Here is a 20,240-nt window from a genome sequence, read left to right on the forward strand (position 1 = left end):
ATCAGCCTATCATGACATTGTAGGGCACTCCATAGTTGTGATCACAATTTATCATGTGTAAAATTGTATTGTCAATCATGAAGAAGATATAAACTTATGTCATTTCATGTTATGTTCCAACTTCCTTCACTACAGTATGCATGTTCATTCGATAGGATGTACATTTTTGTATGTGAAGTTTATGACTCTAGCCTGCCAGTTTTCTTGTCACACCTTTAGGCTTCTGTAGTTTGTGATTATCCACAGGATGTTATTAATCTACAAACTACTTAATACTTGAGTATATCACTATAATGAGATGTGATTCCCACTGACCTACTTTTTTCTGTGACTTGATGAAATTCTCATTCTTCCTTTATTGGTCATTGAATTTAAGGTACCTCACATGTTATTTATTTGTGCAATCATGCTCATTAGGCAGTAAAAATACTGAGTGTTTACTTTTGATTTTAGATATCTTCAGAGTGAAATTATTTTTAATCTTTTCTTGCAGGTTGTGCAAGATGACTTTACAAGATGTCATATAAAGTCACAAATTGCATCATTTTCAGCTTCAGTTAGAGAAGGTCTAGACCCTGGACAGTTGGCAAAAGTAAGAACTTATTTTGCAGTTTAAAGTAATTCTTTTTGAAATGACTCTTTTAACCACAAGTTTTTTCCGTCATTTGCATACCTGATTAAAAAAATGTTTGCAACTACAGAAAGTACAGCAATTTCATGTGGTACTGAATCCTTATTAATATTGCCATACCTTGAAAAAACTGTGTACACAAATTAGTGATTTTCTCTTTAGCTTTTCAATTACTGAACTAGGATTATTTTGATCATTCAATTAGTATCTCTTAATATGTATTTTATAGCTTCAATGGCCTATGCCTGGTGCCTATATGGGAATCGCCCATAGTGGTAGAGGCTTTTACATGATCATGTCATGCAAGCAGATTTGTCCACAGTCGGCATTGGTCAAATAAATGAACACACGAAGACTCTTTCCAAACAAGAAACAGAGTAATATTAACAAAAACGTTAAAATACTTCATGAATGAAAATAATTGAATAATTATTAGATGTTGTAAAGGCTTGCACTGTGCTTAATGAGCTCACAAAGAGGTAATTTGCAATTTTCCCATTGATTCTAGTGCCTTTGTCCTCCCTGAACATTGTCTTGATAACCATGACATCAAGTAGTTAAGGATCTGATAGGAACTCTGGTATCTTGCTCCAAGAAAGGAAAACAAATAAGAATATAAACCTGATAAATCTTTGGCTATCCAAGGATAGAATTTCTTCAATGAAAACATATCTCTGATTGGTCAGCCAAGATCTATATTTGTATATGAGATAATTGATCTGATCTTATATAGGAGTGGATAGAGGAAAATGTATGATAGCTGTTTCTGAATTGTATCTTGATAATGCTGTGTTCAGTAATTAGGGATCTTTTTGTAGATGTAAGCAATAAGATCTTTATTTCTGATTGCTCCTCAATATGTGCTTTATAATTTCTGTTTGCTCTTTCTGAATATATGCTTTATAATAATGTGGTTTGTTTGATGCTGTAATGTCCCCTTTTGTTACAACTCAAGGAAAATTAAATTACTTACTTCTATTGCTAGAGTGTTCTTTCCACAAAGTCCCTAAATACACTGAAAATAATTCTATGTAATGCTTCTCAATATCGGTATGAAAGATTTGGTACACAATTGATATCACTTCTATGTTGAAGTTCTGATAGCTGCGATAGAGATTATTCACTCTTTTAGTGGTGTTCTATATTCATCATCTGTGCTACTATGTGATGTCTTCTGCAAGTTTTTGGCTCCTTTCATGTTTGCGGTCTTTTCATGGTGGAAGAGTTTCTTATAGTTTATGTTTGTGTCAACTATGTTTTTCTGTGTGTTTCATTATGATGACTTGGCAACGTTGGAAGGTCTTCAGCTGTTTCGATAGCTTATACGAATATTTATTTGTATATGAAGCACCTATACTCATCATGGTGTTGTTGGTTCACATGGTGTTAACTTGCGACACTCTTTATGAGTGTGCCGTTTCACATGACCTTGCTGCAGATCATGTTCGTAATGGCAGGAGTCTTATTAGTTGCCGTTGCTCATGCTCGGGATGCTGCAACCATTGATGCTTCAGTATTCATTCATTCTCTTGCAGTAAAGTTGATCAGAGCCTATTGGAGATTGGATGTGTGTGTGCGTTGGGTAATGTTCAGAGGAGATTTGACATTATTGGATTTTTGGAGATAGTTTGTGGTATGCTCTCCGTGTGAGCAGTATTAAGAAAATTTTCTGAGTGAAGATATTGTGCCTACAATAAATGTTGTGGTAATAGTAGTCATGAGAACTATATTTTCAGTTATATCATTGCTTAGTATGGTAGGTGTGAAGGTTCCTAGCGTGTTAGTTTCCCCTATAAAGGGAGTGTATTACGGAGCCCATGTAATGTTCCGAAGGCAAACTTTGTCCGGAGATGATTTTTGTCTGGAAGTGATTTCTGTCCGGAGGTGGTTTTTGTTCGGTGATTCCGTCTAAAGGTGTTTTTTGTTTGGAGGTGATTTCTGCCCAAAGGTGTTTTCTGTTTCGAGGTGTTTTTGTCCGGAGGTGATTTTTGCCCGAAGGTGTTTTTTGTCTAGAGGTTTTTTTTGTCTAGAGGTGATTTTTGTTTGAAAATGATTTCTATTCGGAGGTGATTTCTATTTGAAGGTGACTTCTGTTCGGAGGTTTTTTTTGTCCAAAGGTGATTTCTATCTGGAGATGAGGCAGTTTGTATTGTCCATATGGTTGTCATACGGTGAATATTAAGTCCATATAGATTGCTGGAAGTTTCGTATGGAGGTAGACGAGGGTGTTCATATGACCTATTGGAGGGTCATACGATTGTTAATGTGCGGAAGAGTATTACAGAGACAATCAATGGAAAATGGAAGTACTAGCAATTGCCTTGATTAAACAATAGAGAAGACTTTTGAAAAAATGAACAATGTACTGAGTGCACCAAGATCATCAATTGGTAACCAAATAAGATTATAGTTGCAAATAATGATGGTGCTCCGATTTGCTGGATTTGAGCAAAGTATTATAGAACGAAATAGGGTGAGGATTAAATCCTATCAAAACAATGAGAGCCAACTAGGGAAGATCTTTCACTTCCGAAATGGTGAGATAAGTAGAACTCTAATAGGAATTTGCAATACAAAAAATAATCAAATAATCCACATCACATACCTAAATAACTCAACCTCACGGACATAAATACCCTGTCGAGGGATAAACTTTGTGGTGACAGAAGGCACGAACAACTCCTACAGAAACAATTAACATAGAAATGGGTTTGAGATATGCTAAATCAATTAGCCCATAAACAAAGGTTTTAATAATTTATTTATTTAATGATAGGAACATTACAACTCGCACTTAGCTATAATTATTGTTGGGAGATGAGAGTCATTTTTTTGGCTGATGGTATTGTGTGCTGCCCATTTGATATTATTGTGAAGAATATTATCTTTGTTGTGATATAGACATTTCTGGTTTGTGTGCATCCTAATGATCGACTTATTGATTCTGAAGGATTGAATCATAACAAACTGTCTTGTAATTAATTTTGAGATTCTGAGTAAAGGAACTATCTTTTGGTGTGGTTGGGTTTTTCCCTCGAGTAGGAGAGTTTTCCCAAGGTAAATTTTGGTGCAATGTTTTCTTGAGATTTCTGACATTTTTGTTACTGCTATTCTGGTTTATGAAAACTCTGCATGATGTTACAGGCTTGCACTTGCATCCAGATGCCTGGGAGGCACTTCTAGATGCCTTCCACAGGCGTATGCCTCTATTATTTTGTTAAAACTAAAGATTCCTACCTAGTTTAGGCTTGCAAAGTTCTTGATACGAGGGGGATTGCTAAAATTGAATTGACCAACTTAAAATTCTCTATGAAATCCAGTTGTATCCAATATGGTGATAAATATTTCCAGGAATGTGTCTGTAAGACAGGAGGGTGATCTTTGCAAGGTAGTGTGTGGGTTACTATAGAGGTTGTATGCGGTGAGGAGGGAGGGGTCTGTACGGAGAGTGCAAATGGACTGGATAGTTGCAATTTGTTGTATCACAATGCAAGATTCCGTACGACAAAGGAATGGTTGTAGGTGTACGACGGGGGGCTATAATGGTCCCTGTATTGTGTCAACTATTGGCCATACGAGGTGGGGGTGGGTGTGGGAGGCACTCGATACGCATATAGTGCTAAGATGAATGTACACATTCAAGGTGGAGAAGGCATACAAACTATGGGGATTCTATAGTCTAGGGAGATAGTAGGTTGATGATGATTGACTGTAGTTGTACAACTAGGATAGACTACCGTATGGTGTGGGTACTGAAGGGGTACAATGGATGGGTTATTTATGTCCACATATTCGCTAATACAAAAACAATAGAGTTCATTTACATAGTTGATTATGCGAATACCAACAAATGAATTTCAAATACCAGTGGTGCCAGGAACAACATAAATGAACGCTAGAGATAATTATCAAATGTACTCACATAATGATGCTCTAGATGTGTCAGATCTGAAGCAAATATACCAACAAGAAGAATAGTGTAGGACTGAGACCCATCAAAGTTGCACAAGCCAAGTAGAGGAGATATTTCAATTCCAAAATGTGTATATGTAAGTGAATTCATTTATGAATTCGGTGTGTGTACTGGGGGATCGTGATGTTTCAAAGCTATTGATGCAAGTATTTGATTAGAGCAAAGGTCGGATTGGTTTGAGAAGAGGTATGAGTAGAATCTAATATTGTGTTGCAATGGACTTTATTGGCATAGTTGATGCTTTTGTTTAGTTCATCTCAGTGGATTGTTGTTTGTTGGGTGGATATTTTGCAACTGACAATTTTGATAACTTCTTTTGCCAAATCGGAGTACCAACCACAATGTGTGAGACAAAATCTCTCCTACCTTAAAGGGAAGGCTCCCCTTTCTTTTTGTTCCTTAGATCAACTCAGGGTAAGGAAGAAGTTTAGAGATACTTTTTTAAAGGATATTATCAATATTCTTTCCTCTTGCTTTAGAGAAAGAATCCACTTACTCGCAGAGAGGGTAATGGGCAAGATGGATCTCTTCACTACATTCTATCTTAAAATTGGAAACAGTGATATTGATAAACTCAAAGTGACTCACAGACTAATTGAAAGGACACCGGCTTAGATCTATGTCTTTTTCTTCTATTCTATTAAAGTAAATCACTACTATTGGGGCACACAAACTTTCAGAAGTAGTTGATTGTTAAAGTTTGCCTATAAGTTATTCTAGTGTATAGACATGAAAATAACTTAATTATAATAATATGCGTGAATATAAGACATCATTACAAATTACAGTCATAACTTTTAATTTGTATCACCATAATTGCTTCCAGACATAATTTCAAAATTTTTTGTTTCTACTACTCACTTTGCTTCAAATATAAACAAGATTAGCGTGAAATAAAGATAACAACACAAATTACAGTCACAACTTCTAATTTGTATTTCTACAATTGCTTCCAGACACAACTTTGAAACAAATAGCGTCTTCTATTCACCTTTCTTTCGAACTTGTACGACAAATCACAGTTATGCTTCACAAATTTTGCAAAGCTTTCTTGCATGTTAAAAAGATAATTATTTACAATAAAGGGAACTCCCTTATATAGGCAAAGGAATGAGAGAAAGGAGGAGAAAAAGGTGGGAGAAACTTAACCACCTTGACCAATTCAAGCAAGAAAGAAGACTTATTCAATTACATAGTTGAAGGCATGTGTAATTCGATTGCATGCAAATCAATTACACATAACATGTCTTTTGAATTAAAAGGTGAAAATGTTGGAGTTGTCAGGAGTTCTTGTATCTCAATCCACTGCATTCACTCTGATAACCGCGGTGTTACATCTTTTGATAGCCTCCTGATTCTCTTTGATGAATTTCTGGTTATCATTTGAATAATTGATGTAATGAAGCTTTTTCTCTTTCCACAGTTGTTGTGAACTCTCCTTTGTCAGATTTACACATTCTGGAATTTCTGACACTTTGAAAACCTTCTCAATGATGTTCATATGTAAACTCAGAACAACTTTCCCATCAACATCTTTAACTGATTAATTTTTGTTTTTTTTTTCTCAACATGCTTGGTGCATTCCAACACGAATTTAGGTTCTAGAGTAGGATTTGAGAAAGTGAATTATTGCTTCCTTTGATTCGAAGCATATCTTCTTGACAGGATGCCTATTTTTTGAAGAAATTTTGACATATGTTGACTTGAAAAGTTTGCCGCAACATGAGAATTCCAAAGAGTGAAAATGCCTTTCAATGGGACTGAATCCATGAGGGTTTCAAAATTTGGACAATAAAGGCAGATCCATGAAGGATAAGTGTTCTCGATATGATTTAGGTACTTTTTGAACACTTAGATAGGCTGGAGATGGTTCAAAAAGCTTCTATTTTGGGCAAAAATGACCAAAATCAGGTTTTTCTAGGTAGAATGCTCAAGGGAAAATATAGCTTTTTGGCTTTGAGTGGATAAGAATGCAAGTATATGTGGCTTGGAAGCATGTGGATGAGATTTTTGTGCTTAAAAATGTGAGCCTTTCCCAAAATCGATTTTTAGGAATGCATTTACATGTGGTGAAAAACTCACTATTTTTAGCTGATACAAATGTGTAATCAGGTTTAGGAAGTCCGATTACATATTTGGGGAATGTGAAGTTGGGCGAATTCGGAAGTGAATTGAATATGAAGACAATAAATGAGAATGAATACTTGCATTCTTTAAGAGAAACTTAATCATTTTCTTCATGAACAAACCAAAAACAAATGAACCAAGTATTTACAAAACAAAGAAAAGAAAAGAACATACCTCTTGCTTTGACACAAAATGATAGCTTTCAACACTTCAATCTTGTAAGCAATTTCGTTTTTGGAAGAAGAACCTTTTTGCATTACAAAGAATGAATATTTTGAACTTATTTATCAACTTAGAAGAAAAATCTATGGCTGCAACTAAACAAGTGGAAAGCAAAGAGCAAAAGAATGCATCATATAAGCAACAAGAACAAGAAATACAAACAAAACCCAAATCTTACACTTACTTGGAGAGCAAAGAGTAATACTTGGAGCAAGAAGTTGGAATGAAACTCTCTTCTCCAAAATCAGGTTTTTTGAATGTGTTTGCATATGATGATCAATGCCTTTGAAAATCCCTATCTCCCAGCCCTAAATCACACCATTTTTGTGCCATTGCATTTTTTAAAATGATGCAAATGTGTCCTCTATGTGCAAATCACACTTTTCATGCTTATTTACACATTGGGAATGTCCGCTCAAATAGAAATCATGGTTTTTGAAAGCATGAGCATATGTTAAAAATGATGTATATGCGAATACCAAATGAATATAACTTCAAATGCTCAAAGAATTGCACTTTTTGGAGTGCTTGCATGCTTTAAAATGGAGTATTGGCACAAATCGGGCTTTTCCAGCCACATATGCTGATTCTTCCTCAAATGCCCAAAATCGGGTTTTGCATGAGCATTTACATATTTAAAATGCAATAGCCAAGAGCATGCAGCTCAAATGCCTAAGCAAATTGGATATTTTCATGAGCATTGTGCGTTGGATGAAGACATTCAATGCAAATCGGGCTTTTCCAGCCACAATGCACATTGCATATTTACACTTATGCAAATGATGGTTTTGTTGTTGCATTGCATATTGGATATACATGTAAAGTGCAGATCACACTTTTTGAGATCATTTAAACATTTCATCTTGGCCTTTGAAGTGCAAATCATACTTTTTCCTTGGATTTACATATTGGAGTTTGGAGTCAATATGCAGATCAGGCTTTTTGCAAGCATTTAATGTTGTGTAAATGGAAAAAGAAGAAGAGATTGGACTTTTCCAACCATTTTACACATGCCACATTAGGCATAATCAAACTTTTTAAACTCATTTGCATGTTGCCTTGTTGCATAAAAACCAAGGTATGGAGCTGGTCTCACTTTCTGAGGGAGATTGCATATTGCATTTACATGCGAGTAAGAAAATCAGGATTTTCACAATGAAATGCATAAAATTCTATTAGGCAAAACTGCCCAGCCAAGTAGCTGAAATGTTCCCATTCCTCTTCGGAGAGAAAACAATTGAAAACAGTGGTGTAAGGATTATTGGAGGATGTATACAAATGCCGTATGGTATCAAGGAGGGATGCATAGGGGAGTCCGTGCAGTAGGTCTACAGAAGGCCGTACAATAGAGGAGGAAGTATTTGTATGGGGGCCAAGTCTTGGCCGTATGGAAGATGTTGTACGCTGTTGAGGGTATGTCTTCCACTTGGCTGTACAGGATAGATTTGAGGCTGTACGGTGGAGTGTGTCTTCAGGGTGTACAGTGGAGTTAGCAGGCCGTATGGTACATAGAATTGCAGTACGGGAATGTTTGAAAAGGATGTTGTATAGGTAGGTGCTTGAGCCAAATGTGATAAAACACCAACTGTGAATGCAATATCATTCATACATAAACACAATAGTTTTAGATGAAATCCAGACACAACAATACTTGAAAATAATACTCCAAATTGCCAGATCTGAGCCAAGAAATACACAGTGGAATAGGGTCAGGGTTGAATCGCACCAAAATCGAACAAGCCAAGTAGGGAAGATCTTTCACTTCCGAAATGGTGAACAACAGAGAATCCCAATAGGAATTCACAGTATAAAGAAATAATCAGATTGCATCCCTACGACTGCCTACAAGTTGTGCTTAAATACCTATAGGGGAAAACTTTTCGAGGGTGTACAAAGATAGCCGATGGCCACACAAAAAATTACGGAAACAAAAAAAAAAAGGGTCGGAGATATATTAAATCAATCGGCCCATTAACAATAGTTTCATTAATAATTTATTTTATAACGGGAACATTACAATCCTCCTGTCCCAAATTTTCCTTGTCCTCAAGCAAATGCAATGTCGAATTCTATAGAATGTACTCGCCCTCCCATGTCGCGTCGTCCAACGACAAGTGTTTCCAACATACCAAATATTTTTTCACTGTGCGGTTCCACAGGGTCTTCTCATGTACTTCGATGATCTCGACTAGTTCCAAAATGAGATTTCCTTCTTCATTGAGCAGCGAAAGGTCTGCAGCTACTGTAACGTTCTGTCGTACAACTTTTTTAAGACAGGAGACATAATTTTTTTTATGAATACGGCTCCCCTCTAGAAGTTCTAGCTCATAAGCAACTTCATCGATGTGGCGAACTACCCAATAAGGGCCATAAAATCATGGCTTTAGTTTTTCTTTCCCCTTTTCCCTCAATGAGGATTGCCGATATGGTTGAAGTCTGAGATAGACCAAGTCTCCCACTTCGAAACTTCTTTCAATTCGGTGTCTATCAGCGTACATCTTTTGTTGTTTCTATGCCCGTTGTAAGTTTTCTTTTAAGCATCTCAAGATGTCTTGTCCCTCTTGAAACTAGTCCCTTGCCCCTGGTGTGCGATTGTCACCCAAAACTGTGTCGATGAAGGAAATGGGTTCGTACTCGTAGAGTGCTTTGAAAGGTGCCATCCCGATGGACATGTGGTAACTGGTATTGTAGCAATATTCCCCTAGGTGCATCCATTTAACCCATGCCCATTGTTGTGCTGAAATGTAGTTCCGAAGGTAGCCTTCAAGCCACTTCTTTACAATCTCCATTTGTTTGTCTGTCTAAGGGTGATAACTAGTACTGGACGACAATTCTGTTCCTGCTATCCGAAACAGTTTTGTCCAGAATATACTAATAAATCGCCCATGAATGATCATTGACAATGTTTCGAGGTAACCTGTGCAGGTGAAAGACTTCTCTAAAAAACAGATTGGCTACCTATGCGGCCTGAAAATTTGAGAGGATGGCAAAGAAATGTGCATACTTTGTTAGTCTGTCAACCACCACGAAGATACAATTCTTTCTGTTCACCTTGCGAAGTCCAGTAATGAAATCTATCAAGATACTTTCCCACTTCTATTCTGGAATTGGCAGAGGTTACAGTAACTCGGCAAGAAGAGTATGTTCGGATTTGTTCTACTGGCAGACCACACACTCTCTTACATGCTACAATATGTCTCCTTTAAAACCTTTCCATGAAAACCTCTCCCTCAGACGTCTGTAAGTTTTGAGGAAGCGTGGGTGTGCTGCCAAGGGTGAGTCTTGTACCTCCAAGATTTTCTGCTTCAATTTGTATTTCGGCACTAAATATATCCGATTCTTATAGTAAATGATGGCATCCACCACTTTGTATAGATCATCTTGGGTGTTTCCATCCATTAGCTCACAGACAAATGTGTTTTTGGAATATTCTACCAACAAATGTGCTTTCCAGTCAGCTGAAATTTGGGTCAATAAGAAGATGGTGGATTTCCTGGATAGCATCTGCAACTACATTGTTCTTTCCTTTCACATATTCAATGTCAAAATCAAAAGCTTGAACTTTGCATACCCATTTTTGTTGCCTCTTGTTCAACTCTTGTTGCTCTAGAAAATATCTCAAACTATTGTAATCTGTATGAATGACAAACTTGACACCCATTAGATACTGCTAGAACTTGGTTAGTGCATGTATGATGGTCAACATCTCTTTGTCGTAGATAGAATATAGGCATTTTTTCTACGTAAGCTTCCTGCTCTCATAAGCTACGGGGTGTCTATCTTGTATCAATACCACACTAATGCTTTCTCCGGATGTGTCACACTCCAAAATGAACGGTTGAGTGAAATTAGGTAATGCAAGTACGGGACAAGTGCTCATTGCCTCTTTTAGCTTATTAAAAGTGAATTGTGCCTTTTTATTCCACTGGAAAGACCCCTTCCTTGTTAGACCCGTTAAGGGTGCGTTGAGCTGGGAGAATCCTTTAACGAACCTCTGGTAATAACTGCACAGTCCGAAAAATCCTCACAAATTCGTGAGTGATTTTGGGGGAGGCCAATCAAGGATAGCCTGAATCTTTTCCTGATGAACTTGAACTCCATATTTACAGACAACATGCCCTAGGTACAATATTTCTGTCATACTGATTTCACACTTGGATTGCTTGGCGAACAAAGACTGCTCTTCCATGACTGTTAGGACTTCATCCAGATGCTTTAGGTGCTCCTCCCATGTCTTGCTATAAATAAGATCATCAAAAAATACCAATAAGTACTTACATAATTGTTTGTTAAAAATAAAATTCATGCATGATTGGAATGTAGTAGGTGCATTTGTCAATTTGAACAACATGACCAGAAACTCATAATGCCCGTAGTGACAATGGAAGGCCGTTTTTCTATATATTCTTCCCTAATGTAGATCTGATGGTATCTAGAACGAAGATCTATTTTTGAAAAATAGACTATGCCATGCAATTCATCCAACAACTCATCTATCCTCAAAATGGGATATTTATTCGTTATTATTTTTTGTTCAACGCACGGTAGTCCACACACATGTGCATCGTCCCGTCCTTCTTTTTGACCAATACCATAGATGACGCGAACGGGCCAGAACTAGGACGGATCCATCCTTTCTCTAGTTGCTCTTGAATCGTCTTTTCGATCTCATCTTTGAATTTCTTGGGATGGCGATACGGTGTGGTTATGACTAGCTTGGCTCCTGCTTCCAACTTGATAGTATGTTCAAACCCTCGATGAGGTGGTATACCAGGAGGAATGTCTATAAAAAACTTTATCATGATCTCTCAAGATATTCTGGAGATCATCATCTTGGGGAGGTGTCCGTTGCTTTTTTATAGGTTCTGCCAAGACAAAACAGTGTGCAGCCCAAGCAATGACATCATGTCGAAATATTGCCTCCATACGATGCGTAGAAACTTCGTTTAGACCCTCATTTGGCATTTCGCGGAGAACAACCTTCTTTCCATCGACAACAAAAGTGAAGTCCATTCGTTTGAAGCTTTGAGTGTATTCATAAAGTGTCTCCATCCACAGTATGCCAAGAATAACCTCCATGTCATCAAGGTCCACTATAAAGAAATCCTCGATCACCGTGTGATTTATCGTTGTGATACTTAGCTGAGGAACAAGGTGTGTGCAGGGCAACAGTGTCCCTCTGGCAACCTTGACTTGGAATTCTACATGTGAGTCAGTAGACAAACCTCTTTGTTTCACTAGGGATGAGTTTATGAAATTGAGAGTGGCTCCGCTCTCTAGCATCACCATGACTCTTTGTCCTTGCAGAGTTGTCTGTACACGAAACACCATACACCTCGGGCTCCTGGCTAAGGCGACAGTTCTTCCGTGCCATACTAATGCTGCAATTCTCGCTATATGGTTTAGACTAACCATTTTGGTATCTTTGTGGGGCTGGTTGTCTTCAGAGGGTAGATCTTCCTGTTCGTCCTCATCATCAGACACAACATCAATATAGTGAAGTTTTCCTTTCTTGAGGCATTTGTGCCCAGGTTCCCATGGTCCCTTGTAGTTGAAACATAATTTCTTCCTTCAAAGCTCCTGTTTGGTAGCTTTGTCCAACGACAGTTTCCTCGGCAATGGTTTATTATCTTTGTCTCTCAGGAACACCGGTGGTTTGGAATGTGAGTAACCTCGAGAGAATGATGCCGATGATGATGCCATACTTTGTGCCTTCTTAATGGCTTCCGATAGTGTGGTAGGATTGAACCCTTTTACCCAACCTTTTAGTGGTTCTATTAGTCCATCCATGAAGAGCATTAGCCATCTTTCACAAATGTCTGTGACTAAAATAGAGAGTTTCTGAAATTTCACAATGTATTGGTCAACCGATCCAGTGTGCCTGCGCTGTGCCAAAACTTTGAAATTGAGGTCCAGAGCTTTACCATCAAATCGATTTATCAATCTTTCGGTGAATTCCGCATAGGTATTTATCTGATCATGCCCTAGTGTGATGGTACCGTGAGGCCACCATTCATGCATTACTCCTTCCAAGTGTAAGGCTGCAAATTTAATTGCTTCTTCTGGCATAGGATTAAGCTGGAAGTAAGTATCTGCCTTCATTACGCTTGCCAAGAATTGGATCTAGATCTGTCAAATGGTGACATATTAACTTTACTCAACTTCCTCCTGAGATCATCATTAAAATATCTTTTGTTTCCGCCTCCCGAATATCTCATTCTCAGATTTGTGTAATCTTTGTAGGATATATCTTCCTCCAAATTTGCATTCTTCTAGTCTTTTCTCAGTTGCTCTTGCATCTCTTCAAAGGTCGGCTGCTTCCCTTTGTGTGGTGTCTTCGTCTGTGGGGGAAAAGACGACATAGAAGGTCAAGAGCATGCTAGATGAGGGTTTTTTTTACTTGACACCTAGCCTACACTGTGATCATTTTGTTCCCCGAATATTTTATTGTCTGCCAACTTTTTGAGAGTTTCTTCCATGAGTTGAGTATCATTGATCTGTGCCCAATTCCTTGCAAGTTCTCTTAGTAGTGTCATGAGATCGACAACTATGAGTTCCGGTTCTGCAGCCATTCTATTAATGGAATGGGTTCTTCTTCTTTTTCGGCTATAAACTCTCATTCACTATCCATAGGCTGGTAGGATCGAAGCTTTAATACCATTGGAATGTTCCCATTCCTCTCTGAAGAGAAAACAATCGAAAACAATGTTGTATGGACTACTGGATGATGTATACAAATGTCATATGGTATCAAGGAGTGATGCATAGGGGAGTCCATACGATAGGCCTATAGAAGGCCGTATGGTAGGGGGGGATGTGTTTGTATAGGGGCCAAGTCTTGGCCGTATGGAAGATGTATGGTGTTGAGGGTATGTCATCCACCTGGCCGTACGGGATAGATTTTAGGCCATACGGTGGAGTGTGTCTTCAAGGCGCATGGTGGAGTTAGCAGGTCATATGGTACATAGAATTGTAGTACGAGAATATTTCAAAAGGAAGTCCTATGGGTAGGTGCTCGAGCTAGATGTGATGAAACACCAATTGTGAATGCAATATCATTCATACATAAACACTAGTTTTAGATGAAATCCTGACACAATAATACTCCGAATTGCCAGATCCAAGCCAAGAAATACACATATGAAATAGGGTGAGAGTTGAATCCCGCGATACCGAACAAGCCAAGTAGGGAAGATCTTTCACTTCCAAAATGGCGAACAACAAAAAATCCGAATGGGAATTCGTAGTACAAAGAAATAATCAAAATGCATCCCTACGACTATCTACAAGTCGTGCTTAAATACCCATTGGGGAAAACTTTTCGAGGGTGTACAAAGATAGCTGATAGCTACACAAAAACTACGGAAACAAAACAAAAAATGGGTTCAAGATATATTAAATCAATCGGCCCATTAATAATAGTTTGATTAATAATTTATTTTATAATGGGAACATTATAGTTTTTGTGGAGAACAAGTAGTTTTTTGCAATCCAATTGTGGTTTGTGGAAGAGGAATACACACTAGATTTTGGAAATGTCATATGCAATATGTTGTTGGCTCCAAAAGGTACGATTTGCCTCTTGGAGTGTGGAAAAAAAGCAAAATCTGACTTTTTGTGTGCAACTACACGTGTAAATGATTTACACATACTTGTTTCTATTTTGTACATGTTTGATTGATTCACTTAAGTGAATCTCACTTTTTGTGGTCCATTACATATTACACATAACATTTTTATGTGTCATGTGTAAATGGGTTGAAAAAGTGAGATTTTCACTTAAGTGATTTATGTTATAACAATAAAATCCAAACATAACATCAAATTAGATTACAAATTACACTTAATAACTTAAATGATTAATTTATAACATAGAAGTCAAAAAGTGGAACTATATAACTTAAAAACACATTTTAAAGTGATTTTAAGTTATGAATTTCAAAAAGTGCAACACAACATAAAAACTATAGTCTAATATTTAAAATATATAGTCGGGGTTCTAAACTCCAATTACATGTGAACTTAAACCTTAAAAATGTAATGTCCCCATTTTTTGCAAGTTCCTACAGTTGGCTAGGTTAGTTCACCATCGCGACCCTTGTGAGCTGGCAGTAGGATTTGAAGGTCTCAGTTATGTGGTTATAGGCTTTCCAATAGCCTATGGTGTGTTTTGGCTTCATTTTAGGGACTTACTATTTATAGTAAGTCAATCTATTGGTTCTTGTTGTCCAACATTTTGTCACCACAAAATGTAGGTAACAGTACAAAACTTTTTTAAGCTTAGTTTTGCATTTCTCTGAGTTTAGTTCGTTATTTAATTGGTTAGTATTGATCAACCAATTAGTACCAATTGATATAATGAATCCTTTTATTGAAGGCCTTCGTCAAGTCTTTTTCGTTTTACTTTTTGTCGAGCCTTTGCTTTATTTTTTAAGCTTTTTCAGTTTGTTCTTTGCTTTTGAGTTTGTGTTTGCTTGTTTTTAGTCCTTTGGTTTTTCTCATGTCATGCCTTTCGTTTTCCCCTTCGATTTGGTCTAACCTAGAGGTCAATCGGAGTTGTCAGTCAAGATATATGATCATATTAGTGCCTCAAAAGTGGACATTTTAGGTGCAACAACACGAATTAAAAAAAAAAATGATGTTATATTTTCATTTTGACATTCACTTTTTGAAAATATAACATTTTACTCACTTTTTGTTATGTTTTCAAATCACTTTATCTTTTAATTTATAACTTTAAAGTGACTATAGTGCACTTTATGTTATAATTTTAAGTTGAGTTACTTTTTGATTTTTCACTTAAAATGACTATAGAACTATATAGTTACATTTTAAATTTTTGATTTTAAAATCAAATACCTATCTAAATGTCACTTTAAAATAATGTTTATGTGTTATATTAAATAATATGATGCATAAATATTATTTTTGACCCATATTGATGACATTTTTATAAATTTAAGTAAAATACATGACTTAAAGGCTTCAAAGTGGACTTTATATACAAATGCATGTAAAAAACTATGAAAAGTGGAAACTTTTCATGTTATTGCATATAAAAACTCACTTTTGAGTATACTTTTCATGCCATTATATCAAAAGCTTGTAGAAGTGGACCTTTTTGATGCAATGACATGAAAAGTTGAGTTTTTGTGCTTATGCATAAAAAAGGTGAGACATGTTTTAAAACATGTAAGTGACCTCAAAAGGTCCAATTTTGCATGAATACATGTTTTAAAATATGCAATGGTAATGAAAATGTCCGATTTTGATAAGGAAATGTGTTCTTGCTCCCCAAGAATCCGATTTTGGCCATAACTCAAGATTTTCTTCATGGATTTGAATGAAATCTTTTGCATTCAAGGCATTTTTGCTTCTTGATCATTTTGCTTCCATCAAAAATGAGTTTAATGTGCTGAAAAACGTTTTTGGGAGTCCAAATCTAGGGCACATTTTTGTAAAAAAAACTTCAAATTCCTTCATTTTTGCTCATAACTTGAGATTTACTCAATGGATTTGCATGGGATTTGTTCCATTTGAAATGTTTTTGCATGGCAACGAGTTTCCTCACTTCTAAAATGAATTTATTTGCCTCAAAAACATTTTAAAAACTTTCATAATGAATCACGTTTTTGCTTAAAATGCTTGAAAAATTGGGGTTTAAATCCACTTTTATGCGTTTTGAAGCCACTTTTTTGCTTTTTGATCCATGTATATGCATTTGGGGAAGTCATTTTTACATTCACAAGTCAAAAATGATTCAAAAAAATGCATTTTTTGGCCACGTTTTTGCAAAAACGGCCCAGATTTTTGCACAAAAAAAGTCATATTTTTATTCAAAAAACTCAAAAAAGTGCATTTCCAGCCCATACCTTTGATCAAGAGGGATTGTTTTTGAGTTTTAAATGCATGATATTGTCTTTGGAGATCATTTATTTGGCACTTTCATATCAAATTCGACCATTGAATGTCCATTACATGCAAGTGCGGAAAAAGTCAAAAGGTTGTTTGAAAATTTGGATTTAAGGGAGAATTGGTCTTAAGTCTATAAAACTTGCTATTTTGGCTCTTTCTCCTTCATTTTTGGCACTTAATCTTCATGTAAGTGGAATCTTTCTAACTTGCTCATCAATTCATGCTTATCTTGCTATTTCCATGCATATTATTGCTTGATAATAGCCACTTGTCCATTTATATGCCATGAAAAGTGCATTTTGCCTTTAAAAATGATGAAAACTCTCATTTTCACACTTTTGGAATTTCCCCAAACTCCAAATTCGAAATTGCATGTTGAAGTGCATTGCATCTTGTCATGTTTGAGTCTTTTGCCAAAGGCATGTGTTTGTTTTGTGCTTGTCTTTTGTTGTTTGCTTTTTCATTTTTCATTTTTTTGGGAAGAAATTGCAAGTTCTTTCCCAAGAACTTGAGTACGTTTCACTTCACTCCACTTTTTATTTCCATGTCACAACACTTCATCTCTCACTCAATAAAATGCGATTACATGTTTTTCATCCCATTCGCCATCTGCATATGCATGTAATCCCATTTTCCACTTCCGTTTTCACCCATCTCACTTTCCGCTTCCATTCACACGACATGATTACACGAAATGTCTTACATGTAATTGCATCTAAAAGGTCCGATTTTGATTAAAAGTCATTTTTTGAAAAGTCAAAAAGATGTCATGTGCATGCTTTCCCATGTACTTTGACCTTATTTTTTCTCAAAGGTGTCTATAAAGTTTATTTTCGCGTCTCCATATGCATTCGCACCTCCATGAGCAAATACATGTTTCTGCATCTTTCCATGCTTTCCATTTTAGCCTTCATCCACGTATACACGTAAAGTGTATCTTTCACTCGCACTTGATCTCATTTCACTCTCCACCTTCCGTTACATGTTGCATTTACATGTAATCCATGTTCTATGCAAGGACATCTTGAAAGCCCAAGTCACATTTTGAAAATCAACAATTTCCATTTACACGCATTCCCATGCATCAAACACTTTATAGCCAAAAAAAGAAGGTTAAAGATGTTGATGGAAAGTTATTCCGAGTTTACATCTGGACATCGTCAAAGGTTTTCAAAGTGTCAAAGAATTCAGAATGTGCCAATCTACAAAGGAGAATTCACGACAACTTGAATTAGAAAAGCTGGATCACATCAAGTTCCCACACGACAATGGACAATTCATCAAAGAGAGTCAGAGGTTATCAAAAGATGCAAGAGCATGGTTATCAAGATGAATGCAATAGTACAAAGTATAGGAACTTTCGATCCTGTGATCATCCGGGATTGCATCGTCAAGAACAATCCATAGAATTGTGTCCTCTTCCGTCTTCTTTCTTCTTTTATGTTTGTAGTTGGAGAGGATGCATTACATGAAGAAATGTAATTACATGTAATTCGAGTTACATGTACTTGAAAAGATTTAATGCAGTTGCACGTGTAGTTGCATTTAACCCTTTATTTTCTTCTGTAGTTAGACTAAGTCAAAGTTGGTTGAGTTGCTCCTAGTTTTTCCTCCTCCTTTTTCTCAACTCCTGTGCTTATATAAAGGAGTGCCCCCTCATTGTAAAAATCATCTTTTGTTGTATGCAAGAAAGCTCTGCCACATTTGTGCAAGCATAACTTTGATTGTGTAGTACGAATTTGGGAGAAAAGTGAATAAAAGAAGCAATTGGATTCGAAGCTTTGACTGGAAGCAATTGTGATAGAGCAAATTAGAAGCTTTGACTATAATTTGTACCTATTTTCTTGATTCTTGTTATTATTGTGTGTTCAATAAAAGAGCATAGAAAAGAGTTGAGAAACAATTGAAGCCCGAGCTTTGATCAAGAACAATTGTGAAAATCCATAGCTAGAAGCTGTTTGTAGCTTGTATTTTCGTCTTAATTCGCAAAATAGTTAAATTGTTCTTACTTTTAGGAGTCTTTGTGCCCTAATTGTAAAGCTTTTACCATATAGAAGTACGACCAGACTTAGAGCCAAACTGGTACATTTTAGCTAGCCTTTGAGTTAGTAAAAGTTTATCAATATCACTGTTTCCAGCTCTTGATAAAAGTGTAGTTAGAGATTCACCTCGCCCATTATTCGCTCTACGAATAAGTGGATCCTTTCTTGAAAGTTAAGAAGAAAGGATAATAGTAACACCCTGTTTATAAATCTCTCAACTTCTTGCTTACCTTGAGTTGATTCAAGGAACGGTGAGAAGGGGAGCCTTCCCTTTAAGGTAGGAGAGACTCTGTCTCACACGCTGTGGTTGGTCATCCTATTTTGCGACTGGATTTTTACCTAAAACTATCGGTTGCAAAATAGCCACCCAACAGTTCTGATGAGCTCAGTTGAGTTAGAAGAGTTGAGTGATGCTCTTAATTTTTATTTCGGGCTTGTGGTTTGGGCTCCAAGAATCTTGGAGGAGTGTTTATTTTTAGTAAGTCACTCTGTCAGGATCATTCATTGTCTTTCATCATTTGGATCACATAGGTGTTGTTAGATTTCGATTTCGATGCTTCTTTAGTTGTTTTCTCAAGACAGGTTAATTATTATTATTATTCATCAGGATCATTCATTGTCTTTCATCGATGCTTCTTTAGTTGTTTTCTCAAGACAGGTTAATTATTATTATTATTCATCAGGATCATTCATTGTCTTTCATCATTTGGATCACATAGGTGTTGTTAGATTTTGATTTCGATGATCCTTTAGTTGTTTTCTCAAGACAGGTTAATTATTATTATTATTCATCTAAATATGCCGAGGTTGCTTTTTTTGTCGGTGTTTAATGTTAGTCACCTCAGTCTCATAGCTTGTTGGAACTGAGATGAAAAGTTTTAAATCGTGGGCACAAGAAACAGTGGCCTTGAGTGTCAAAATGTTAAGTTATAGTGAAAAAGGTCATTTTTGGGAGCCAAAAGTAATTAATAATTATATTATATTGCACTTTGTTATATTTTAGTATTGTGTTGAGGAAGCTTCTTAAGTGAAGTTGCATTTGAGAAATTTTGTGCCATTTAAAGATTATAAATATTAGTCCATTTGACGAGTAAAGCATCCAATTATTTGATTATCTTATTTTGTTTTGTTGTCTTTGTAACGTTCTCTGAGGTTGTTTCCTGTGCCCTTGCTGAAGTATAAGGGTTTTAAGCTGATTGTGGTTTTCCACCACTGAGCTATAGTGGTATTGGTTGATTTGCTAATCTAAATTAATGTAACTCTCTTACTGTAATTGCTGTAGTTGAGAGTTATTCGGTTGATGAAGAATTTGGTGAAGTTTGATTTTAGA

At 36.4% G+C, this 20,240-nt stretch overlaps 1 protein-coding gene across 8 annotated transcripts in view; it reads left to right on the forward strand.

Annotated features, from left to right (window-relative positions):
* Positions 1-20,240, forward strand: part of PFC1 (Ribosomal RNA adenine dimethylase family protein) — a 273,740-nt gene that overhangs the window by 60,472 nt on the left and 193,028 nt on the right. For all 8 annotated transcript variants that reach the window (XR_016358614.1, XR_016358615.1, XM_089809466.1 and 5 more), the window contains exon 4: positions 494-592. Coding sequence is in view for 6 of the 8 variants with exons in the window: in XM_089809466.1 (XP_089665592.1) it covers positions 494-592 (99 nt within the window). In the remaining 2 variants the exon portion in view is untranslated. The remainder of the gene's footprint in view (positions 1-493; positions 593-20,240) is intronic.

The sequence above is a fragment of the Cupressus sempervirens genome, chromosome 11 (assembly GCF_028749045.1).
Source record: "Cupressus sempervirens isolate cs-2001-9-10 chromosome 11, ASM2874904v1, whole genome shotgun sequence".
Lineage (NCBI taxonomy): Eukaryota > Viridiplantae > Streptophyta > Pinopsida > Cupressales > Cupressaceae > Cupressus > Cupressus sempervirens.